Here is a 26,727-nt window from a genome sequence, read left to right as displayed (position 1 = left end):
TAACTTGAAATCCTGGGCATTGATTGATCTGGTTTTCCATTTACCAACATGTTCTTGGACCAGCTAGGTATGGCATCATCGTATGATTCAAGAAAATGTCGTCGACAGACATTGATTAGTGGAAATTATGGCCCACTAAACACTGTCACATTTGTCCCTAATCCTGATTATTACAGGTAATTATTGAGCTTCAGAAGTAAATTAAATGAATCTGCTGTTACTGCTGTTGTTAACGTTGTTACTTCAATCCATCTCCATCAGTGCTCTTCTGTGGCACCGTTTGATGGGAAGAAATGTCCTGTCGACAGCTCTCTCTGGGACGAACAAAATATGCGCTTATGCTCCTTGTGCAATAGCATCCGTAAGCAGATCCATAAAACTTGGATTAGCAAACAAAATTTCATGTATAATGCCTTCTGTTCTTGTCATCACAGCAAGGAATTACATTGCTGTTGATCAACCTCGACGGAAACACACCGTTAAAGTCCACGTTTCAACTGAAAATGTTGCCAGCAATGGAACTTTGGCAATTCAACAGTAAGAAGCACGAAGAGCAAAGTTTTCTAGGATGTCTAGATGTTCACTTTTCAGAGATTTACTTTCTATAATGGGCGTGTGTTGCAGGCTTGACCACCAAAAATTGAAAGTGCGAGGGCTAGTTTGCCTAGAATAAAAGTAAAGGATTTGCTGTGACCAATTTCTAAAACTCAAGGGATCAGTGATGAACTTACCCGGCAATTCTCCCATATCTATTGTGGGCTGGGCCTTCTAGTCTTCTGCTTTCCTCTTCCATTGCTTCCTCAAACTATTGGGCCCATAAATATTTATTGTCCATATATATATATATATGGAAACGAGATAAATTGATGATGTTTTGATATGAATCTTGGAAGGTTTCAATGTATCTATCTCATTTGATATCACATGCATGTATTGTTTTGATATTTGAGATAATTAAATTATTTTTAAATAGTTAAAATTATCTTTTTTTGATAATTAAATTATTTTTTATGTAAAACGAGCAATATTTAAGATATATAATAAGGTTACTAAACTCGCCAAAAATCTCCCGAGCAATAAATGACATGGCCAACTTGTAAATAATCACGGGGCAATTAATATTTTTTTCAGTGCATACTTGGGAAGATTTTCCATGGATTTACTTGTTTTTTTAACACCGCCCCTCCTAAAATGCTAGATTCGGTCTTAATTAATATCCAACAAATACTTAATGATCTGGCCTTATGAGGTATCTGGTACTATAGATTACAGTATGGGGATGGATTTTTACTCACAAGAGTAGCTTTTAAGGCTATTAAATTTAGATTTTAAGGATGTTTAGTGTGTTAATGAGTTGAAGGGTGGTTGTTAATATGAATATAGATGAGAAAAATAAAATATTAGTTATAACCCGGGAAATAAAATAAATAAATAAATATTTAAGAGTGTATTTTGATGCAGGAAGGAAGTACGTAGGTGAAAATCTATAATAAAGTTTACCACTGTATTAGTTTTTAACCTCCTTGCTTGGATGTTAAAATCTTATCAATTTATGGGAATAATCTTAGTGGAATTTTTACTTGTTACTTGATATTTGTCTACTTAAATTTATAAACATAAAAAGTATGTCCCAGCGAATAACTATATATTTGTTTTTGTTTTTTGCGTTTTAAAAAAATTTTATTTTATTTTTATTTTATTTTTTTATTTTAAATTAATATTTTTTTGTGTTTTTAAATTATTTTGATGCGCTGATGTTAAAACTAATTTTAAAAAAAATTATTTTAATACTAGTAAAAAATATTTTGAAAAAAAAACCGTAATCATACTCTTAAATACACTAAAATAATAGTAATTTTACTTAAATCAGATAAATATTTACTCAAATTAATTCAAATGAGTTACTAGTTACATTCAAACAAGATAGATGTAATATTTTTTTACAAGAGACTAATCATTTAAAATCACATTATTCACATTTTACACTTGCTAATTGAAACATCATCTCGTATAAAAAAGTAGTACTGAAAATTTATCTATAAGTCACTTTCTTAAAATTCAAGAAGCACCAAGAGTTTATAATTACCCTATTGACATCTATCTCGAAAATAAAACAATTGGTCTTAGGTAATTTTTAAACCTATTATCCTCCGAGCAAGTTCTTCCAATAATCATAAATCGAGTAGCATTCTCTTCTTGTGTCTATCGGCAAGATTTTCGAAACATGCGTTCGACCCATTTAAGATCACCTTCCCAAGATGCCATACCAAACATAAATAATATTCCAAAACTTAGAGATTGTTTTGAAGGGATTGCTTGTTTTTATAGTTTAATCATGTTTTTAAAAATTTTAATTTTTTTTTATATTTTTTAATTGTTATTATGTATTGATATCAAAAGTAATTTTTTTAAAAATAATTTAAAAATATATTTTTATATATTTCTAAAACTAATACATTTAAAAATAATCTCATAATAATTTCAAACACGCTGAAAACCAAAAATATTATATAGATAAATGATTTTTAAAATTGATAATCTAATTCGAACATGATGAATATAAATATAAATTGAAACTAAATAGAGTAATTTATTTTTGAAAATTTACCTATAAATAAAGTAATATTATTATACTTGATTTAAAATTTTATTCAAATCTAAATCGAGATATATATTTTTATTATATAAAAATATGTGTATAATATTATATATATATTAATATCGATATAATATATATTTATTATATTTTAAAATTTATCTCTTAATATATATTTTTACTCTCTTTATATATTATTTGTTGCATAATAAATATTAATAAGATAATAAATATATGTTTAGATAGTCAAAACCCGAAAAAATCGAATACAGAGAAACCTACCCTTTGATACCGTTGTCACCGTAATGATTTCCAAGTATAAAAACACTCGGGAGGAGGTTGTGTCATCACCAAACACTCGAAACATTTTTCGGCCATGGCCTGCATTAAGAAATGAGATGAAAAGTCATCAAACTGACAAAGAAACAGAAGAAAGACGAAGAACCCCTCAAAAAGGTTTCAACTTGGCGCTCCTTTGTCCCTCCAAAATCCAAATCCAAAACACACAACCAAATCTCTCTCCCGCACCATCCAGAGAGAGATAATCAAATCACATATCATAGCAAGAAACGACAATTCTTTTGTAGAGGTCTATAATGCTAAGAAGCTCTTTTTTTTTTTGTCTTACAGAGAATAGTTTTGCTGCTATGGCAGTCACTTCAAGTCCTGCTGGTTCGAATGGAAAAGAAGTTGCAGAGAAGAGTCGGGCAGAGTGTCCTGGAGTTCGTGTTGTTGGAGGGAGGATCTATGATTCTCAAAACGGGAAGACCTGCCATCAAGTAATTAGTGATTCTTTTGATAGAATTTTAGATGATAAGTGGACCCTTTTTTTTTGTTTTTTTTTTTATCTCCTTCCAGTTTGGTTGATGAGAACATGCAAGAAAATGAAAGAAACCTAAATTTCAAGTTTCAGTTCTTTTTTTATCCTTGGGTTGATTGAAAGAGAACCCATGAATTTACTCTTCATGATCTCTTTGTTGATAGAACTTTAGGTAATAAGTAAACCCGTTTCGTGGGGTTCTCTTTTGATGAGAAGATGCATGAAAATGAAAGAAACCTAAGTTTCAAGTTTTAGCGATTAACTTTTTTTTGGTTGATTTGAAGAGAACCGTGAGTTTACTTAGTATGATTTTTTTGTTGATTCAATTTTAGATGACAAGTAAACCCTATTTGTGTTTTTCTGTTTGGTTGATGAGAACGTGCAGGAAAACGAAGGAAAACCTAAACTTCTAGTCTCATTTTTTAGTTTTTGTCTGATTTAACAATGTCCTATCACTACTCTTGTGATCTATTTATCTCTTAGTAGTACACATGCAAAGTTATGCTCCCTTTTGCTCTATTTGTACTTGTGATTATGTTGGTTGATGATAAGTAAAAAAGGAAAGTGGAATCTGGGATCTTTGTTTTATGATGTTAAGAGCATTTGTTCTGTCTAGTAGCATTAATTTTGTTTTTCCATATGAAAGTGAATCAAGAATTTGATTCAGTATTGTAATTATTTTTAAATTGTTTGTGGTAGTAGAATTGATGTGCTCAGTGATCTTTTTTCTATATTTGTTCTCTTTTTAATTGATATTGTTCTTCTTTCGGTTGTTGTTTGTTTGTAATCTTCAAAGTGCCGACAAAAAACAATGGATTTCATTGCCGCATGTACCATTCAGAAAGGAAATAAACTATGTACTCTCAAGTTCTGCCACAAATGCCTATTGAACAGGTTAGTTTGTGATGCAAGTCTCGAATAACAAACTTTATCAAACAATTCAAGGAGGTTTTTGCATGTGTGTTTTTGCTCAATACATGTTGCTTTGTGATGTTTTAGATACGGAGAGAAAGCAGAAGAGGTAGCTATGTTGGATGACTGGCAGTGTCCCAAGTGTAGGGGCATTTGCAACTGTAGCCTCTGCATGTGAGTACATTATGTTTGAAGTTTAGTGATGATATTATTGAATATGACCTGTCTTCTTGGTGAATCTAATAGAATAATGTGTTTCCAGGAAGAGACGAGGTCACAAGCCCACTGGCATACTTGTTCGCACAGCCAAGGAAAATGGGTTCTCCTCTGTCTCAGAACTGCTGCAGGTTAAAGGTCCTGAAAATTTGAGCCACTACAAGGATGTAAATGACAACAATGTTTCACCGAAGAAGAGTGCATTGTCAGAGGAGGTTTGGAAGTGTTTAGTTATAATGTTCTTTCATTATGATTGTTAGGCTGTTTCATTCATGGGATTTTTGACTTGCCATGTGTATACATCAATTGATGCTTTGACAGGAGTCTACAGTTGCTTCGCCACGGAAATCAGGGAATGAAGATTCTTTTGAAGAAAACATTGATATGAATTTGCATGCTCAGAATTTAACACCCATCTCTTTTGGGAAGAAATCTAAGAAAACAAAAAGGAAAGAACCAGAGGAAGTCAGTGATGGCAACATGGATGCTGAAACTAGGTTAAAGGAGAGTGGTCAGAATAAATCGAAAAAGGAAGGGACTAAGGAAGTTAGTAATGGCGGTAGGAATGGTGAAGCTAGTTCAAAGGCTAGAATTACTGCAGAGGTTTCTGAAAACAAAGCGAAGATCAATGAAAAGGATAAATGTGATGTTGTCAAGGACAAGAATGAAGATGCTTTTGTGGAGAAAAAGAGGTCTAAGACACAGCCTCAAGAGTTTTCCAAGAATGAAGTTTTACTCGGTACAAATTATTATGGTGGTATAGTTTGTGGTGTTAGAAATGATAAAATTCGAACTGAGACCAAGAAGGATGGAGACTCATGCAAAGTTAACAAGTTTCCTTCAGAATTTCAAACAAAATCAAAGACAGCCAAAGAGAGGCGGCTTACCACAGAAATTCAGAACAAAGAAACTGACATGGACATTAAGTTACCTCAGGGAACCTACTTAATGGCTGTAGCAGGCTTTGAGTTGCCTCCTGAAGATGTCGGTAATGCATTGCAATTCTTGGAGTTTTGTGCTAGTTTTGGTAAGGTATGAATAAATGGGTATATTACTATTTAACCAAATGAAGCATCGTGAATTTACTTGCTTATGATTGCAAATGGTACTTTAAAGGTGGTTGGACTTATATTTAAGCATGGTTTGACAGTGAACTTCTATTTAAGTATGGCTTATAGTGTAACTTCCTTTTGAGTATGGTCTTAGTGAACTTCTATAAAGTGATATAGCTTGAGGTGAATTCTTGTCTTGTAGAGTTAGAAACCATAAAATTCCATATACCTTTCATTTATTGTCAAACTATTATTTCTTAGTTTTGTTTTAGTATCATTGACAAATTTTATAAAGTTTAATTACATAAAGGGCTGGTGTTTCTGTATTGTGTTTCCATTTTCCCTGCTCAATTATTCAGGACTCCTTTGACTATCCTTTTTTATTTCCCGCTTAATTAGGTTCTTGGTCTGAAGAAAGGGCAAGCTGATACTATACTTGGAGAAATTGTAAATGGTCATAGAGGGCGTCGGTCACAATCCTATCACCTAGCCCAGATTCATGTTCAGTTACTATCAGTGATACAAAAGGATATAGGAGAAGAGTATGTAATCTCATACTTTGTCAAATTCTTCTTAACCACTTTAGCTTTATGTAGGGACAGAATAATGATAATTTTGTGATTTTTTGTTCAGATCTCCCACCCTAACTGCAACAAATGACAACTCATGGTTCAAAGCTCTCGGGAAATGTGTCTCAAAATGCCTTTTCATATCGAAAGAAATTCTCTCTGGCAGTTTTGACCTGGACAATGAAGGATATGATAACTTAAAGAGCTCTGAAAAGCTTAAACTCTTGAATTTTCTATGTGATGAAGCTCTTAATACCAAGTAAGTGACAAACAGAATGTGGAAATGGTTTGGTTCTTACAATTATCGATCTGTGTTGAGAAAACTTCTTAATATTTTATTTTGATTGTTTATAAATATATTTTCTAGAGAGTTGAGGAGTTGGATTGATGATGAAAACTCCAAATTTCTTGAAAGAAAGAAGGGAGCCAAAGAAAAAGTTTATGCAGCAAAGGAAAAGGTATATACTCATTGTAAATGGTGACGTTGGGCTTTTCAGTGCTGTTGATGAATCCAAGATTTATTTGCAAATTAATTATTTTCCCATATTTGTTTGGTACAGGAAAAAAACTTGAAAAAGAAGATGCAAGATGAGGTGGCCAAAGCTATTATTGAGAAAAACGGTGCTCCCAATTCTGTTTCTAATCATAAAGAACTAGTCTCACAAATAAAAAGTGAAGCCGCACAAGCTCATGCAGAAATGCTTGAGGCCATGGGCATGGCACAAAAGAGTAAGTACATCTTTACCTTTGAAGTTAATGTAATTACATAAAAAAGTTTGCTTTGTTTTTTTATAGATAATGTTAGATATTGTGGGCTTAAATGATTTTGTATTCTTTGGTTTCACTATACTAAATTGTTGTTACTTTGGCCATGGAGATTCGGTGCCAGAATCAAGTTCGGACAAGGGATGATTCTTGGTGTTGCTTTCCATTTATTCGCTTAGCTATTTTTTGTCAAAGACTATTACTATTAGATAAGAACTATATGACATGACTAGTCAAAGAGAATGCCTTTAAATTTTGAGAAGAAAAACATCAACAGGAAACTGAAGAATCCGTGATCAATTTTTATTTTATTTGAAACTTATGTTATATGCTTGCTGCAAGGATTGGTTATGCTTGTCTTGTGTAGAAATATGGTGTTCTGTTTTGATAGTACATGCATGTTAATGTATAATCTGTAAACATACATATTTAAACTTTACCTGCAATGATCAGAGAGACTATCCAATGCTGTCAGAACAGACCCTGTCCTTCTGGATGTTGATGGCCGTGCTTTCTGGAAACTAAATGGTCATGATGGTCAATCAGCTATTTTGCTTCAAGGTTAGGATGCAAGTTTGTTTTCATTTCAGTAGACTATGAAATAAACATGTTGCATATCACTATTTATTTTTCTTGTACAGATATGGGTGCATGGAATTCTGTTGCACCCAGTGAAAAATGGTTAGCATATGCTGATGAACAGAAAATGGACATTGAGAAATACATCTCTTTCTCGAGGTAATTACATTGATTAATATATATTTTGCACCATGAAGTTTTCTGTACATTTTTTTTTTTTTACCTTCTTAGTCCTCATGTTTTTCCATTATAGAAGGAGAACTTGTCAAGGATGGGAAAACTTATAACCAGTGGGAAAGTTGCTAATCATTTACCTTTGCAAATTTGATTTTGGTTTAAGGCGGGTATATTATGCTCCCAAGCATGTAACTTAAATCACTTAAGCATTCTGGGATGATTGATATTAAAATTACTTGAAAAAAAGGCAATTTATGAAGGGGGAGACGTGCTAATGCTGTATGAATTTTCACCCCTAACATTATTGTAAGGACTTTATTTATGATGTTGGAATAAGAAAAAATAAAATGATGCTGGCCAACTAAACAAGATTCCATTTGGTTCTGTTCATATGACAGAATTGAAATGCGCAATAACTTCTTGTTGGGATGCATGTTTGAGCTATTGGCACAATAGTGCCTTCTCATTTGCGTTTTTCTTTAGGGATCTGATGCTATTGTATATATGGGTTTATACATTAGTATTTCTTACAGGTATTCTGTGCCGAAAAAAGTCAACTATGTTCTTGAAGGGCAATGCTATAGCATATAACTGATATACTCGTTATCTTTATCACATATTTTCTTTTCTTTCCTTTTTGGCTGGCATGCTTAACCATGTTAAGCTCTTTTGTTTTCAGGACAAAATTGCGTAGGGTTCAACAAAAAGCTATTGAAACCCCTTCAATTGAAATTGATACTGAAACCTCTTCAATTGATATTTGATGAAACAAAGTCGGAATGATTTTCTGATGTCCATCGTTTGACAAAAAAAAAAAATTGAGGTAAGAAGAGAGTCAACTACAGAAGTTATAGTTTTGCATTGAGTTACTCAATCGTTTACCACGTATTGGATTAGATTATTGTTTTTTTTTTTTTTTACCCTTGTTTACTTGCATGCAATGATATGCAAAGCCAAGGCAACCTGTCCCCTCCAGCTCTCCTTCTGCATTGCATCTTTAGGTATGAGTTTTGATTGGATCTCAGGGTTTTTGGTATGAAATCAAGTAATTTTGTCCAAGTATAGATCACTACCGCTATTAAATAAATGTAGTGGCTTCATGATGTGCATATGTTTATGTTGTTTTAAGCTATGAAAATTGCATATCCAAGTGCTCCCATGATTGCACCAATGGCTTCCGCTGGTCGGAGCAGCCTGCATGGTAAATGCTTGCTCTTAGTTTAAACTCGTTTTGAGAAAACTTGTTTGTGACGGCCAATTACTATATTTTGTCTTCTGAATTTTTGGAAACAGATCAAGTGGAAAATACAGTGGTTCGGTTGCTCCATGGTCAATGGCATCTGAAGTTATTGACAACTTCTTTTTTACATTTGTTCCATGCTCGAGATAACGATGAAAGATCATTCTTTTAGAGGAAAAACTGCTGTTGTATGTGATCCTCCTTGTAAAGGTTATTTCCTTCTGTACACCATTGCTAGGGGCAAGCTTTACAAATACTAGTCTTGCTGCTTCCTTGATTTCTTTCTTGGGAACTGCAATTGTTGTAGATGGATACATTGTAATAAAAAGGAATTCCTCAAATATATTTATTTGATTTGCTTTCTTGGTACAGATTTTAAATCATTAAATATCATATTAGTACTTCAAAGTATTTTTTATATTAAAATGATTCAAAACATAAAAAAATATTAATTTTTAACAAAATAAATAAAGATTTTAATTTTAATTTTCATTCAGTTTCTGATGATATAGATGAGAAAACCTCAAGGTTTTAGAGATTGTTGTCTTTAGAAATATAAGTCATCATATGCTAAAATGAAAATGGATGTTATTTTCAAAAGCTACATAAATTATTAAGCTGACAAAATTTATATTGATTGCCATTTTTTTTTCCTCTTTAAGTTCATGTGAAAACTTTTAATTAAAAAAATATATTTCAGCAAGTAATCAAAGTAAGATGAATTAATAATCACCTAAATCATAATTAAGTATTATTATGCTTGACAATGGCACGTAGTAAGTTCGTCACACGAATAAAATCATAAGCAGAGCATGAATTTTCTATGTAAAAAAAAAAAAAAAAAGTATAACATGAATTTTATTGTCTTCATTCAATAGACAAGATGAATAATTTTATAGCATTTAGATATCACGGGATCCACCTTTATTGTCTTCATTTAAGCAATTTCAATCTCATTAAAGTTTGTCTTATAAACTATTGGAGGGAACTAAAATAATTAATTAAATCTATCTCTTTCTCTTATCTTAAATACTCTTATTAAATTTCGATAATTTCTTTCAACAATAAATAAATTGACACTTGTATGAATTAAAACCAAGATATAGGAGATATCATCAAAAAAAAAAAAAAAGTAAAAGTTTGAACACTTGCATGAATTAAAATTTTCTCTCTTACAAATCTAATTAGAAATTATATTTTTTGAAATCATGCATCAATCTTTAAATCTCCAAAAATCTCCGTATATACTAATTCTCTTCATTTTCAAGCAAATTTTGTAAAGTATTATTATATTGATGAAATTCATTTTACATTAATAAAATATTAAAATCAGAAATAAGTATACCATAACTTCAATTTTATAACTGTGATTTTTAAGACTCCCCTGAAAGAAAAAACAATCATCAAAATATGCCATTTCATCACCGTATGCTTTGAAATTTTTTTAAAAAATATATATAAAAATAGCTGAAAAATATATCAACTATAAATAAAAGGGTTACAATTTGCATAATGAAAATGCCAAGCCATAATTTATTTATTGATAAATTTAGGATGTGAGATGAAAGGCTTCATCAATTTCATTATTAAAATTTTTCTAATGTTCTTATGCTCAAGAAGTAAAATATACTTGATTGAATAACTTGGACACCTTGACACTTATTAGGTTTTGGAGGTGTTTTGAGAATATAATAATAATTGATTTTCAAAGTATTTTTTTTTTTAAGAAAAACATTAAAATAATATTTTTTATTTTTTAAAAATTATTTTTAATATCCATGACAAGCCACCCGCTTAGCAATTTTTTTTATCTCTAAGAAAACATAAGAGGACCGAGACAACCAAATTAATTTTTATTGAATAAAGGATGTTTACCTCCTCCATTTGCTCGTAGAAGTGATGGGAAACTAGAATGATACAGCATAATCATCTATAAGAGGAAATAAATGATGAGTTCACAAACTGCAAAGCCAATATTGAAATATGCACTTTGCCTGTGCTAATCCTAAAAGAATGTGGCTAATTTCGGCACCTAAAAAGAGTTACCCTCCACGGGTCTTGATGAATACGGGTATGACATGCATGTGAGATACGGTGTCATATCTCACTCAATGTGCCATTAAACAAACCTTAAAAAGCAAGTTTGATCTGTATATATGAAATGGAAGCCTATCTCTCTGATCAAGCCAGGGAACAAACCTTGTCTGCAAATGAACGGCGAGATGTTAGCGGTTAGTGCAAGTTGAAAGACAATCAGTAAACTAGTAGATGAAAGGTAGCTTGTAAGGATTATAGAACAGTTCAATTGAAATTCACTCATCGGAGGAGGGGTGAGGAAGAGTGAACTTAAAAAGAGCCCAGCACTTTAAAGAATCTATCATGTGTGGTAGAAAAGAAGTATCACTTGATAATTACAAGTGTTTTTTTTTTCCTCTCTCTCTTTTCTATACATGCTTTTCTACCATCAAGTCTAGAGACTACAGTTCAACACAAAAGGAAACATGAGCTCTAAAAAGAGAAAAAGGAAAAAAGCTTGAGAAAAATAAGTGCACTTCTATCAAAAGACATGGTAGAAAAAGCTTACCTTGTTTAATGCTACTGCAGCAAAGACAGCTGTCGTCTATATAGGTTGCTTGGACACCCATCATCCAAGATCCCACTGATGAATCATCATGGGCGTAACTCTTTAGAGATGCACTGCATATAATAAGGACCCAGAATTAGTCTGCAACTCATGCAAAGGGTGATGGAATCTGCATTAACTTGAGTAAAATTCTGCACAGGCGACTAACACAACGATGAACTTCTCAACAAACAGAAACTTGTAATAAGAACTGAGCAGCTTACTTTCCATTAAGCCTATCTGAAATCTGGTTCTTATGTATCACTACTATGCAAACATATTCCTCATCAACTTCAGAAAAGCATGCTGGGTAACTTCATCCAATTCACATAAAGCTCAAAGACCATGGTACAATGATGAGATAGAGGGTTTCCAATTCCTCAGCTTTGCACATATATCTGCTAATGTAGTCAAAGTATTTAATCTAATATTGACCCAGAGTTCTTATCATCAACCAAACTATATTGAGTCACAACTTCCAAACTAACCCAAACTTATCCTCACATCAAAAATTAAAAGATGAATTCACACTTAAACTTTTCCTATTACAGCATGGTTCTTTTCACTAACTATGAGGTCACTCTTGTTTCATAAGTTGGGCTGTTCACTTCCAAATTCGATAACTAGGATTTCCGTTGAAACCCGCTTTGAATTTTAGGAAACATGACAATATAACAGCAACAAATACATCAACCAAACCATTTAGTGTCCCAAGACAACCAGACAGAAGGGACATTTGCAGAAGGGACAAGAAAGTGTTTGGTTAAAGGGGCGGAGATGGAGACATAAAATAAATTCGTATATGGGACAGTTTCGGGGTGAGTTTTCTGCCTTTCAAATCAAGAGTGTCCCCTCTATCTCCACTATCTCCGTTTCTTTTATCTTGAGAGTAACCAAACGCTACTTAAAAGAACCTCCAAAAGCACCAATAATTGACATGAAAGGATGACCATGCTTTAATATTCAAATTCAAATATGTCAAGGATTTATGATAAATTCTAGCAAACCTTGCTCTATAAATCAGCATAAAAGCATATGAAATATGCATTACATTTTTTTCAGACTTTTCTTAAAAACTACAGCATAACAGCATAGACCTCTCTTATCCTAGCTCAAAAGCGTTCTTGTAAAGTAGATATCAGCATACCAGTTTCTGAATTCCATGCTATCCTCAAGTACTGTCCACAGAAGTTTGTACATCCAACTCTATAATTAATTCATTAATATTTCCTCTTTAAAAAAAAAACTCAGCTACTGGAATTTCCTTTCCTAAGTATCTGAAAATCCCCATAATTGATAATTCACACATACACAAACATGTACAGAGACTCATGAAAATAAATGCCCAAGAGGACATTATAGATCTTCACATACTCAAAAGATCAATGAAGCTCAACAACACAAGATTGAGAGGAAATGATCTTTTTAGGAAACATCTGGTAGGTGCATTTTGCTGGCTAATGAAAACATAATATAGAAATCTGATTCAATGTAAGGCAAGAACCATTCATCACGATGAACTATTAGTTTAGCAATTCCAATGATTTGGTGGCAAGTAACAGGTGTCATTGTTCAGATGTTGGCAAGATTGAACTAAAAATAACTTCCACGTTATGCAAAAACTACTTAATATTTGCCACATGAATTTGCAGCATGGAGAGAAAAAAATTTACATCACCTTTTCACCTTGACAAACTTCACGTAAGCCTAGATACTTCTTCAGAACAAGACTGTTATCTAATATCAAGCTGTGGTTCCTGCATCTGCAACGAAACCTTTCTCTCTCATTTCACCAATAAGCTGCACTGCCCTTGATTCATCCTTGTGCTGGAGAAATCCCCGGATGATAACATTATAAGAAAATTCATTTGGAGGGCAGCCATCCTCTTCCATATTTCGAAAAGCTTCCAATGCTTCATCTAACAATCCTTCTTTACAAAGTCCATTTATTATTGTAGTGTATATCTGAACATTAGGCTGCAACCCTTGGACAAAGAGTTCTGAAAATAGTTTCCTTGCTTCTTTAAGATTCCCAGATTTGCACGTGGCATCAATCAGGATGTTATACATCACCATATTAGGCTTCAAGTACGTACTTTGCATTGCTCGAAATAGTCTAAATGCATTAGCAAGGTACCCTTGTTTGCAAAAGCCATCAAGCAATATTGAGTAAGTACATAAATCTGGGAGGTTGCCGTTAGCAAGCATATTCTTGAACAGATCGTGTGCTTCCCTAAGTCTGCCTAATTGGCATAAGCCATCAATAAGAGTGTTGTAACTAACAATGTCTGGAGTTAAGCCTTGATGAATCATTTCATTAAAAAGCTGCTTGGCTTCACCTATCCTTTTGGCCTTACAATATCCGTTAATTAAGATGTTATAACTAAAAACATCAGGTTTACAACCCTTGGTTATCATGACATCAAAAAGCTTTCTAGCTTCAACAACTTCCGCCTGCAAGGAATATCCATTCATCAACGAACTGTAAGTAACAACGTTAGGCTCCACGCCCATTTCAGTCATTGTTTTTAGCACACCTTGAGCCTCAAAAACATTGCCTTCTTTACAAAATATATTAATCAACAGGCTGAAGGTGACAACATTTGGCATGATATTCAAACTCATCATTTCATTTAGCATTGCTGAAGCCTCCCTCCATTGGCTGAAATTGCATAAGCCCTGGATCAAAGAGTTGTAAGTGAAAATATTAGGGGAAATGCCTTTAGCCTTCATATAAGAGAAGATATCCAAAGCCTCATTCACCCGCCTATCTTTGCAAAGACTGTCGATGATCGTAGAGTAAGTCACCACATCAGGCTGGCAGCCTGCCTCTCCCATTTTCTTAAACAATCCAGCAGCCGCAGCAGTTTCCCCAATCTTACATAGACCATTGATAATTGTAGTATATGTGTGGACATCAGGTTGACACCCTCTTGCCACCATGTCGTCAAATAATTCCACGGCTTGGCCAAATTTACCCACTTTACAGAGCCCATTGATTAAGGTGTTAAATGTGACAATAGTGAGTTGAAGACCAAGTTTAATAATTTTGGCCAAGACAGAGAACCCAAGATCAACACGTTGCAACTGGAAGAAGCAATTAATCAACATATGAAGGGTATAAGTATCAGGAGAGAGCCCAGCTAATTCCATTTGTTTGGAAAGAGAAATCACAGCATCGTGATAGTGTCTCATTTTGACAATTGTAGACAATAATTTATTGAATTGTATAATACAAGGCCGGGGTTTCCTATGAAGCATGTGATTGAAATAAGCAAGGGCATCATCAATATTTCTAAAAGAAGAAGCATCATTTTTGTGTTTATCTCTACAGCTAATGCTACTGCTACTGCTACTGCTAAAAAAAGCAAGGGCATCGTTAATGTATCTAAAAGAAGAAGAAGAAGCATCATTTTTGTGTTTATCTCTACTGTTACTGTTACTGTTACTGCTACTGCTAGAAGAAGAAATGAAGTTGGAGTGGTTGCTAGACAACGGTGATGAAGTGGTTGGAGAAAGAAGAGTCATACCCATTATTTTCATTTGGCGTCGCTGAATTTGGGATCCGACAAAAAAGGCTTCTGAACCTCCTCGTCTCACAGCCGCCGCCGCCATAATCATCGAGCTTCCTCTGTGTTTTTCCTTCTCCTTGTGGTCTGGTTTTTCTTTGGAGAAAAATTGAACAAAACGACAGAGACACTCTGTAACAACTCTGGAAGATTGAAGAAAGGGATTTGGGGAAGCAGGAGCATCTCTCTCTCTCTCTCTCTCTCAAGGAGTGCAGAAGAAAATTGTGGGATTGTGGGAATGAACGGTTAAGATCATGCTTGGGTGACGTAGACGGCTGGATTTCCATAGAAAAGGATACGTTGACGTGTATATCATGTCTAATACGCTGGCGTTTTGAAGAAGAAGAAACAGCAAATTGCAGTTAATACATTCCAGTCCAGATTTGCTTTTGAATTTTAAATTGCACCCATTTTCAAATTTGAATCATATTCTAGTTTATAATAAAATAGTCATTTGACCGCGCTCTACCAGGCTACATGTTTTATATATATACTAGCCTTCGTACCGGGCGATATCATTTTTTTATATAAAAATATTAAAAAAAAAATTTAAAAATCTTAAATTTTTTTGCTAGGCATACACAAAGAATTTTGTGTTTGGCTGCAACGTCTGACTTAGAAGTAATATTTATAATATTAATAATAAAATTAAACTTGCATGACCCAAGTTTAAGTGAGCCTAATTGCAACACTGGACTCAAGAATATTGGAATAAGGTCGTGTCATAAAAGTGAGATAATTAAATAGACTAATTAAAAAAAAACAAAGAAAAAAAATTAACAGGAAGGAAAAAACTAATGAAGAAAAAAAAATGAATTAATTGGGTTAACCCTTTAAACCAGGTTATGCCGTAAAACCTTGGATTGTCAAGCCCAGGATATGTATCATGAAAGTATAAAAGTCTGATAATTAAATAGAAAGAAAATTAACTTTAACAAACTAAACAAAATGAAAAAAATAACTCGTCAAATCAAGTCAACCCATTAAACCTGAGATCCATATTATGAAAATCTGATAACTAAATAAAAAAAATTTAACATTAACAAACCAAATAAAAAAAAATTCATAAAAAAAAATTAAAAAGAAAAAAACAAAGCTAATATTGTAGTAATCCATAGTGTTTTTTTTTTTTAAAAAAAAAAAAAAAGCTACAAAGCTAAGTTTTCAACCAGATCAATATAAAAAAAACGACAAAGAATATATTTTTTTTTAAATCAATTTTGGGTAAAATAAATGGAAAAAAAAAACATGTAAAAAAAAAGAAAACAAAAACGGAAAAAAAACACGTTGGGAAAGCTACAGTGTTTTAAAGAAATAAACAAAAAAACTACAATTTCAACCAATTCGATAGTAAAAAAATAAAATCAACAAAAAACATTTTGAAAAAAAATGCAAAAATTGACAATTTGAAAAAAAAAAAAACCAAATAAAAAAACATGTGGGGAAAAATAAAACTAGATTATCATTCAGCTCAATATTGAAAAAATAAATTCGATAAATATAATTGTTTTAAAAAATATATAGGGAAACACTACAGCAAAACAAAAGCTATATAGGGGAAACACTGTAGCAATCCATATTATTTAAAAAAAAAACTACAAAGCTAAATTCTCAACCAACTTAATATATAAAAAAAAATCTACAAGGATCATGTTGAAAAAATAAATCATAAAAAGAAAAAAAACCAATGTATGAGAATATTATAGCAATCCACAATGTTTTAAAGAAAAAAACTATATAGTTAAATTTTTAACCAGCTTAATATTTAAAAAAATAATAAAGATAATTTTGAAAAAAAATAAAATAAAAAGATAAAAAAACAAAGACAAAGAAGTCAATTTTGGGTAAAGAAAAAAAGAAAAAAAAACATGTAACCAAAAAAAAAAAAGCTACAGTTAAAAAACTGCTACAGGAAAAAAAAATGTAAAAAAAAAAAAAATCACAGCTGCTACAGTGATTTCCCCACGCGTTTTAGAGTTCTTTAATATATATATATATATATAAATTTTTTTTTACATATAGGCTTTTTTTATTTATTTTTTTATATATATAAAAATCTAAGTACAAATTAAAAATCTCATGCATACGTATAATCAAATAAATAAAGAATTATATGGGTTAATAAATAGGAAAAAATATTAATGATAATTAAAAATAAAAAAATAGGTACAAATTAAGATATTTAATCTTGTAATATAAAATATTTATTTGGTTGTATTTATTGGATTTTTTTTATTAAAATTAATTTTTTATTCAATCAAATAATATTAAAAATGGATGTACATATTAAATTTATTAAATAAAATAAGTGAAAAAATATTATTCAAGGATGCACATATTAGAAATATTATTTAAATTTATTTTTTTATTTAAAAAATAAAATTATTGTATATAAGAAATTAAAAAAATATATATAAAAAATTATAATAATTTTTCAAAAGTTAAATACGCAAAACACTACAAAAAAAAAAATCTCTATTAAAATAATGTTAAATGAGAAAAAAATCACAAATGAAGATCAAGTACACTTGGGACACTAAAATGAAGAGTTCATGAGCATTAACAGGCCTTTAAGCCTAGGTCTCCATGCCTAAACTTATTTTTATTTTGTTAAATTTTTTAAAGGGGTTGATAATAAATCATTTGTCCCTATTTTTTTTTTGAAAAAGACAAGCGGGCGATGTGGCAAATGATATGTTATCTACAAGGCTAGATTTTGGTCATTAAAGTGGTGGCTAAAAAATTAAATAGCTAGTCTTTTAGCAAAAAAAAAAAAATCTCAATTTTCAACCTAAAAAAAACATTACCAACACCCATAAAACAATAAACCATTTTCAAGCTTTTAGTTTTGGTTCGTTGACTTATATTTATTTTTTTATGTAATATCAAGGCTCTAAATAACTACCATGAAATAAACAATAACTTTTTTTTTTTCACCGCTGAAATCTGACAATTTTTTTTCTCTATTTTATCTAACCAAAAAATGAAAAATAACACAAACCAATTTGTGTACCAAAATTTAATTTTTAAAATTTAAAGGGATTTAAATTGTATATATTACATTATTTTTAAAAATCAAGAACCTAAGTGTATTTTCAAAAAGTATTTGGCACATCATCCATATTTGATGTCTTATTTATTTTGGTCTCTCTTCTTTTATTTTTAACATTGACTACAAATTTATATGTAATTAGCTTTTAATTAGGATTAAATCATATAGAATAAAATTTAAGGGCCAAAATAAATTATTAAAACACACAGTATATTCATAGTATTTTATGAGTGTGCTAAACGATAAACACCACATGCCTTTTATATTTTTACTCAATATAGAAGTTTTCTTAGGAATAAATGCATGTTGGGTGTCATTAAGCTATTAAGTTTGGCAATTGGGGGCCCATGCTGCCTCAAATATGCCCATAAATATTTTTTATTCTTTTCAATCAAGTCTATGTTAGTTCAAGTTATTTCTTTCAACAAGTATTTCAGTTTGGACTCCTTTCAATTACACTCTTTTCAGCATAAACTACTAAATTACAAATCCAATTTATTACACTATAAATTTACAAAACACCATTACATAAGAGAGAATTATTATAATTCTCTAATTTATTTTAGGATAAGTAATGGGTTTATGGCATCTTTCAACTTTGAAACTGTCTTCAAATCATTCTCTCCTTCTTTCGGGTCTACTTCCTGCAATCCAAACTCTTTCATTTTTTAGACTTTATATTATTCATGGAGGGAGATACGACATGATTAAGTTGATGGCATTTTATTTACATTGCTACTACAGATTGTAGATCATTAAATATTATATCAGCACTTCAATTTAATAATTTTTTTCAATAATAAATTGAAATTGAAATTGAAATTGATGAGGTTTAATTATTATCTTCAAATAATAATACTACTAGTGATAATAATAATAATGTAAATGTCTGAATACTCGTATAGAATAAGATTTTATCTCTAACAAATGTGATTAGAAATTATATTGTTGAAATCATGATCAATCTTTAAATCTCCTAAAATTCCCATATATATACTAAAAATGTCCATTTTCAAATAAATTTTGTTACATATTATTATATTGGTGAAATTCATTCTACATTAACAAAATATTAAAGTCAGAAATAGTACATCAGAACTTTAATTTTATAACGATAATCACTAGGACTCTCCTGAAAGAAAATAAAATAAAAAAGCGTCATCAATACAAATCTCCTTAAATATTTCATAATTTCAATAATTTCAATGCCCATTTCATCATGTTTAGAAAAACAAAGAGGACCAAGACAGCCAGATTAATTTTTTCTCTCTCACAAATCTCCTTAAATATTTCATAATTTCAATATCAAAATATGGGTCATTGATTTTAAGTAATTTAATTTTCACAATCAAATCTGAAAATCATCATGAAAAATGTAAGCAAGAGAGAGTGATCAAGAAAAAACATTTTGTTTACTCTATCTCAACTATCTTTGTCTCTCAACTATCCAATCCAATTTGTTTATGCATTTCAAAAATATTTTAAATTTTTTTTTTATTATTTTATTAGCTTCAAATCAATATATTTTTAGTATTTTCAAATTATTTTAATGTGTTGATATCAAAATAATTTTTTTAAAAAACAATATTATTAATATGTATTTTAGCATGAAAAGTTATTTGAAAAGCAACTATAACAACACTGCCAACCAGCAACCAAACACTACTTCACAAAACTCAACAAACAAACACTACTTCACAAAACTCAACAAACAAACGATGCCTTCAATGAGCTAATTTAACGTTAGGTCAGGCCTCTTTGGATCTGCAACTAGGCAAAACATCCCTGATCACAAAAATGGTTTAACAATTGGAATTTAACACTAGAGCCCGCTTCAGACTTCTAAGTAAAGCCTGCGTCTGAATTGAATAAAGGATGTTTAACTCCACCATTTGATCGTTAATTACAAAGAGATCTTTTTAGAAGTGATGGAAAACTCGAATGATACAGCATAATCATCTATAAGAGGAAATAAATGATGAGTTCACAAACTGCAAAGCCAATATTGAAATATGCACTTTGCCTGTGCTAATCCTAAAAGAATGTGGCTAATCTCGACACCTAAAAAGAATTATCCAATGAATGCTCCATGGGTCTTGATGAATACGGGTATGACATACGAGATACGGTGTCATATCTCACTCAATGTGCCATCAAACAAACCTTAAAAAGCAAGTTTGATCTGTATATATGAAATGGAAGCCTATCTCTCTGATCAAGCCAGGGAACAAACCTTGTCTGCAAATGAACAGCAAGATGTTTGCGGTTAGTCCAAGTTGAAAGACAATCAGTAAACTAGTAGATGAAAGGTAGCCTGTAAGGATTATAGAACAGTTCAATTCAAATTCACTCATGGGGGAGGGGTGAGGAAGAGTGAACTTAAAAAGAGCCCAGCACTTTAAATAATCTATCATGCGTGGCAGAAATGAAGTATCACTTGATAATTACAAGTATTTTATTTTCTCTTTTAGATACATGCTTTTCTACTATCAAGTTTAGAGACTACAGTTCAACACAGAAAAGAAAAGATGAGCTCTAAAAAGAGAGATGAAAAAAAAAAAAGCTTGAGAAAAATAAGTGCACTTCTATCAAAAGGCATCGTAGAAAATGCTTGCCTTGTTTAATGCTACTGCAGCAAAGACGGTTGTCATCTATATAGGTTGCTTGGACACCCATCATCCAAGATCCCACTGATATATCGTCATGAGCGTAACTCCTAAGAGATGCACTGCATATAATAAGGACCCAGAATTAGTTTGCAACTCATGCAAAGGGTGATGGAATCTGCATTAACTTGAGTAAAATTCTGCACAGGCGACTAACACCATGATGAACTTCTCAACAAACAAAACTTGTAATAAGAACTGAGCAGCTTGCTTTCCATTAAGCCTATCTGAAATCTGGTTTTATGCATCACTACTAAGTAAACATATTCCTCATCAACTTCAGAAAAGTATGCTGGGTAACTTCCGTCCAATTCACAAAAAGCTCAGAGACCATGGTCCGATGAGGAGATAGAGGGTTTCCAATTCCTCAGCTTTGCACGTATATCTGCTAATGTAGTCAAAGTATTTAATCTAGTATTGACCCTAGAGTTCTTATCATCAACCAAGCTACATTTGAGTCACAACTCCCAAACAAACCAAAACTTATGCTCATTACCAAAATTTAAAACATGAATTAACACTAAAACTTTCCCTGTTATAGCATTTATAACTAACCTGTTTATGTCAATATACTGAGCCAAATTTTTGGAGAGTATAAGAAGGGAACCAGATGCATGTCGAAAGTACCTGAAATGACAAGAGGTTAATGTTTAACCATTTTCTGGCCATTCATGCAGTATTTAAAACCATAAATCGATGTTGCAGATATTAACCAAAATTATCAGTAACACATGCACAGCTAAAATATTCTTGTGTTGTCATTCACAAGTTCAGCCACTTACGATTTTTCATCTCCAAATTTCCACCATTCAGGCTCATACCATGGCTTACCCCTGAAAATCAATAAAAGGTTAGATCCCCAAATAAATTCCAATAACCTTAAAATTGAAACGTTTCAGGGCAGAAAAAAAAATCAGAGAACCTCAACTTAAAAAAAATCAAACTTTTACAGGACTAAAAAGTAAGAATGGGCAAATTGAAGACTTTGCCTAAATGAACACATGAATGAAACTCATACATTCATCATAATTGTTGGATCAGTGTGTAATTATAGATGCAACGGAAAAATGAAACAATGGAGATGTGAATATTTCATGCTTTCCAGACATAAGCTTGCACTCTTGGTGGAATATGATATATTAAATTAACTTTGCATTAATTCTACCAAGTCAATCAGAATGACAGTGCTGACACATGAGGGGTGATAAGTTCAGAAAATAATGCCGTGTAACATGAATTTGACTATTCCAAATGTATGGGGAAGGGAAGTCCAAAAATTTCATTAAAGATTCAATGAATCTATAAAGAAGCAGTACCACATATTTAAATGTCTGCACAGTGTCACACATGCTAAACTTGATAGGCAACCACAATTAGGTTAGAATAAAATACGATAGATCACATACTCTTCAGTTACAACTTCTCCAGACTTCATACAGCCAATGTAAGCACTATCTTGACGGCGACGGTGTTCAAGAAGTTCAATTAGCCCCTCTACACAAGAAAACAGAGCAAACAACAATGAAAAATCAGGTCTGATGAATAAATTTTGAATATCTTGGTGTAAGTTTTAAATAACCAGATATGACATTGAAGCTATACCAAGATCAAGGTTGATATTGTCATCAACTTTTACATAAAATTCTGCATCCCATGTTTGCACCGCAGTGCTAAAGAAGTACTTCACTTTCTTGGGCAATTCTTCTTGAGCCTCCTCATGACCTTCCTGAAACAAAATTAATGATAAGTGCACTTACACTCCTTCCCTTAGAATCCAAGAAATCAGACAGCATTCAAATACATTTGACTTAAAGAAATCAAGAGAGCTTTTTGCATCAAGAGTTATGCATGCTGAATATCATTTTTATAATAGTCTAAAGAATATCTAGTGATTATGAACAGGTAAATGTTTTAACTTTCATCCAGGACATCTAACAAGAAAAGGATAAACCTTCAAAAGGTCAGCACCAAGATTCAGAAACCATTACTAATGAAAATACATCATACTAGAAAATGTACATGTGGATGTTTAAAAAGATAAATTATGAAGTATGAATTTCCATCACCTACAAGAATCAAGAAATCCTTTGTTGAACGATTTTCACCGTCGATATTTCGATCTAAGCTATCCCCTCGATTAGCACTGCCAGTTTAAAGTTATCATAAAATCCATGGCATTAGTAGCTACCTCAACCATAATACTGGTAATGAAAAAGGAATCAAACCAAGCAAATTGATTAATAGAAAAAATAATAAAGGATATTCAAATACTACAATAAAGATTAAAGTGCGAGGGAAAACCTGCGACCAATCACAAAACGTATCACTACTCCTCTTTCCTCAAGTTTTTTTAAGGCATCTCCTAAAAAAGAAACAATAACGCTGGTCATTTATTTTTCAAGAATTAAAGGATATATGACTATCATTCACATTGTGAAACAAACAATAGATTCGTAAGTAAAACCACTTAGCTTGTAAAGGAAATACTTCATAAAAAACACACACTAATCACATGACCCTAAATTAATTAAGTAACCTTAATATCATGAATATAGTAAAATAAATTCTAGAGAGAGCTCCTGCATCATTAAGTCAAAAAGGATAATAGAGATCTATGGTAACAACTATGTACTGGACAGGGAAAGAAAGAAATGTGAAGAAACAACAACACTTAAGTCTCACAAGCTTCAATCAAATAGAAAGGAAAATAGAATGGCAGCAAAGATTTCCAAGGAAAAAAAAAAACACAGGAAATCCTTAGACATAAAAGAAAACGTCAAGTAAATCTTTCAAAGTCAAAACTATACCAGGAAAATAAATTCATATAATGTCAGAATTTGCTGTTTATTGGATGAACATCAATGGAATCAAATGAAAACCAACAGAGTGTATGAAATCTATTAAATCTGCAACCTTAACAACTATTTAAAAGAGAATACACTTCGAAGCCATCACAATTTCTAATCAATTACCAACTAACCTCTAGGCATCCATGACCCTCTAAACACCTTCCGCTTCAAGTGACTACCGAATCCAGTATAAACACCAATGACTGCAAGAAACTTTTTACCGGATGAAGACCCATTTTCCGACAACCGGTTTTTTAAATACCCTTGACTCTTAGCCAAAGTCAATTCCATTTCTGCCTCCACTATCCTCCTCTCCAAATCCCTACAAATTAAACAATCAACCATCAATAACACCAATTCACATCACAACATAAAACAAATTCAATTTTGAAAAATATTAAATAAAAAAATAAAGAAGAAAAACATACTTGCATCCTAGTACGACCAGCTTATCTTCAACTGTAAGAAATTTTGGTCTCTGCAAACAAATATGTGAAAAAAGTGAAAGATTAATAATAACGTTGACTTTTCTAATAAATAAAAAATAAAAAAGGACCAGTATGAACCTGCGCTGTATTTCTCTTTAGAAGATTAGAAAGTAATGTTCTGTTCTCTGCATCTTGCCATAAACTAAATCACAGCCAAACAGAGCAAACCAAAAAAAAATTAAATATAATTAATCCAAAATTCTTAATTAAAATTAATCTAATTGCATCAAATTACGATTATACAACTATAATTACCACGATCTCAATAAACTGTAGCTAAAACATTTCGCAATTACAAATTATATCCATTTTCATTTTGCCAAACACGTCCTAGTGAATATTTATTTCCAATAATTTCCCAATTTTAAAATTAGCTTAATTAATAAAAAAATTCATGATCAAACAAAAAAAAACACAAAAACAAATTCACGATTTGAATTTCAAAACTAGTATAATTAATTGCAATTAACTCCAAAATATCTCAGTAATTATAGCTGGCTAATCACAGATTACATCAATTTTTTTTGTGATTTTCGATGAATCTGATACCGCACAATAACAAAATGAAATGATGGAAACGAACCGTCCAGCAACGTAGAGCCAAGCGAAACAAGAGAAGAAGGCTAGAACAAGAGATGGTTTAGAGGTCTGTAACGGCTTCGATCTCCATCTTCGCTCTGATTTGGCCGACAGTGGTATACTGCTCTCCATTTCCAAGGTGAGAAAGATACCGTATATTTATACGTATGAGTATAGGAGTGGATCGTATATTAGCAAGTAAAAGATGAAATGTGCGATTTGATGAAGAAATTGGAGAGAAATTTGGAGGATGGTGCTGTTGGGATTTAAAAAAAAAACTATGGAGGAAGAGAGTTTAAAGAAGGACATGAAGTAACAGCCTAACAAACTTTTAATTACACATAAGCCCCAATGTGGCATCAATGTTTAATAAGGATACACTTGTAGTCTTAATTTGATTAATTGCATCCCCATCGATGACTTGGTCAATTAAACAACATATATCCTGACGTATGAACTCAACTCAATTTTTCGTTATTTTTTACTTTTAAGACATGGGGAAAATATCTCATATTTTTTCTAGTTTCAATTAAAAAAATTGATTAAAAATTTGAAATTGTAAAATTGTAAATAAATAAATAATTTTTTCACCAATATTCATTTATTTAAAGATAAAACTCCACTTTAAAATTATTTTAGATACAAATTATTTTATATCTCTGTCTTCATCTCTTAACCCAAATATACTTATGCCATTTCTTACTTGAAATATTAACCAAACATTTAGAAATTAAAATTAATATAAATTAAATTGATTATTCATCTGAGTCATGAATAATCTAGACTTTATGACCAGTAATCTAGCGTGGTCCTTAGTTAAAGAACGTAACTGATTTTATGACTAGAGATGTTAGAAGGGTCCCTGGTTTAAGAACGTAAAAGTCAACGTGGGTCTTTTATTCGATTCCGACCTTAATTCAACTATCTCCTGCACCATATTGGAGATGTGAAAATGGTGCAGAGGATTATCTAATTGAATGTCTAATAAGGATGAAATATGAAAGATTTTTCTTCTGTTCTCATCAGGTTCATGTGAGGTTTTTTTCTGTAACCATTATAATTTTAAGTATATTTATTTTTGTGTTTTAAAAATATTTTTTAAAAAAATTTAATTTTTTTATTTTTTTATTAATTTCAAATTAATATATATTTAATGTTTTCAAATTATTTTAATATACTAATATTAAAAATAAATTTTAAAAAATAAAAAAATATATCATTAATATATATTTTAATATAAAAATTTATTTAAAATACAACCTCAATTACATTTCAAGTGGCAAGCTACACTCGTCACATACAACAAAGCGAGATCGTGAGAGAGATCGGTAAATCAAGAGTAGCTAATTCTGTCAGATACTCTTTCCAAAACCATTTCCGGAGCAAATCCCCAGTGAATCTCACGGCCTTAATTATTATCATTAAATAAAATATTTTGTTGATCACCTGCCTTCATCAAATCCAGTCAACTCACAGAAGCTTCTGGTTTAGGAATCAACATGTCAGAGACAAAGCACATAGAAATAGAGCTTTGGTTTTGTCTATTCATCAGGCAAAAGAGTCTTTGCTTTTAAGATAGTTCTCGTAGTGATTTTAAAAAAATAAATTTATAAAAATATATAATTAGATATATTTAGTTAAATTAATATATATATATATATATTTGATAAAAATTATAATTGAAATTTATATACAACAAAAAATATATAAAAAATATTTAATTATGATTGTTTTTTTAAAAATATTTTTTATTTAAAAAATACATTAAAATAATTTTTTATTTTTTAAAAATTAATTTTAATTTAGCACATCAAAATAATCTAAACATACAAAAAAAATTAATTTGAAATAAAATAAATAAAAAAATTTAAATTAATTTTAAAACACAAAAATAAATAAAATTTTACGGAACTCAATTAAAAATCCATATAAAAACTGTGTTTGAAACTTAATTTTTGATGGATACTATAATATA

The 26,727-nt window shown here is 31.2% G+C and overlaps 2 protein-coding genes and 1 pseudogene across 9 annotated transcripts; 1 reads left to right on the top strand and 2 right to left on the bottom strand.

Annotated features, from left to right (window-relative positions):
• Positions 1–2,884: 2,884 nt before the first annotated feature.
• LOC118050252 (uncharacterized) lies at positions 2,885–9,297 on the top strand. Of its 7 annotated transcripts, XR_012170199.1 has the most exons (15): positions 2,887–3,052; positions 3,227–3,375; positions 4,213–4,310; positions 4,416–4,502; positions 4,591–4,759; positions 4,866–5,576; positions 5,996–6,138; positions 6,230–6,424; positions 6,533–6,623; positions 6,726–6,894; positions 7,384–7,491; positions 7,572–7,668; positions 8,366–8,687; positions 8,816–8,887; positions 8,980–9,297. XR_012170199.1 is itself a non-coding variant. In XM_073410120.1 (13 exons), exons 1-13 carry the CDS (start codon positions 2,902–2,904, stop codon positions 8,448–8,450), a joined length of 2,226 nt encoding a protein of 741 aa, XP_073266221.1. In that variant the 5' UTR covers positions 2,885–2,901; the 3' UTR covers positions 8,451–9,297. The 7 variants fall into 7 exon arrangements, 3 of the variants coding, with proteins under 3 accessions (XP_073266221.1, XP_073266220.1, XP_034916421.1); XR_012170200.1 differs by lacking the exon at positions 8,816–8,887 and having other exon boundaries at positions 8,366–8,509; XR_012170198.1 differs by having other exon boundaries at positions 8,816–9,297.
• Positions 9,298–10,839: 1,542 nt separating this feature from the next.
• Positions 10,840–14,636, bottom strand: LOC118050253 (uncharacterized; annotated as a pseudogene).
• A 5,343-nt stretch (positions 14,637–19,979) lies between these two features.
• Positions 19,980–25,052, bottom strand: LOC118050254 (hydroxyproline O-galactosyltransferase HPGT3). Of its 2 annotated transcripts, none has more exons than XM_035060535.2 (12): positions 24,757–25,052; positions 24,252–24,315; positions 24,114–24,163; positions 23,817–24,007; positions 23,138–23,198; positions 22,903–22,979; positions 22,439–22,558; positions 22,243–22,330; positions 21,619–21,669; positions 21,392–21,463; positions 20,786–20,898; positions 19,980–20,408 (listed from the first exon to the last, which is right to left on the bottom strand). In XM_035060535.2, exons 1-12 carry the CDS (start codon positions 24,882–24,884, stop codon positions 20,386–20,388), a joined length of 1,038 nt encoding a protein of 345 aa, XP_034916426.1. In that variant the 5' UTR covers positions 24,885–25,052; the 3' UTR covers positions 19,980–20,385. The 2 variants fall into 2 exon arrangements, with proteins under 2 accessions (XP_034916426.1, XP_034916425.1); XM_035060534.2 differs by having other exon boundaries at positions 22,439–22,562; positions 22,907–22,979; positions 24,757–25,048.
• Between the last annotated feature and the right edge of the window lie 1,675 nt (positions 25,053–26,727).

Source organism: Populus alba, chromosome 6 (genome assembly GCF_005239225.2).
Source record: "Populus alba chromosome 6, ASM523922v2, whole genome shotgun sequence".
Taxonomy (NCBI): domain Eukaryota; kingdom Viridiplantae; phylum Streptophyta; class Magnoliopsida; order Malpighiales; family Salicaceae; genus Populus; species Populus alba.
The sequence above is the reverse complement of the archived record's forward strand: the minus strand, read 5'-3'. Positions and strand labels throughout refer to the sequence as shown.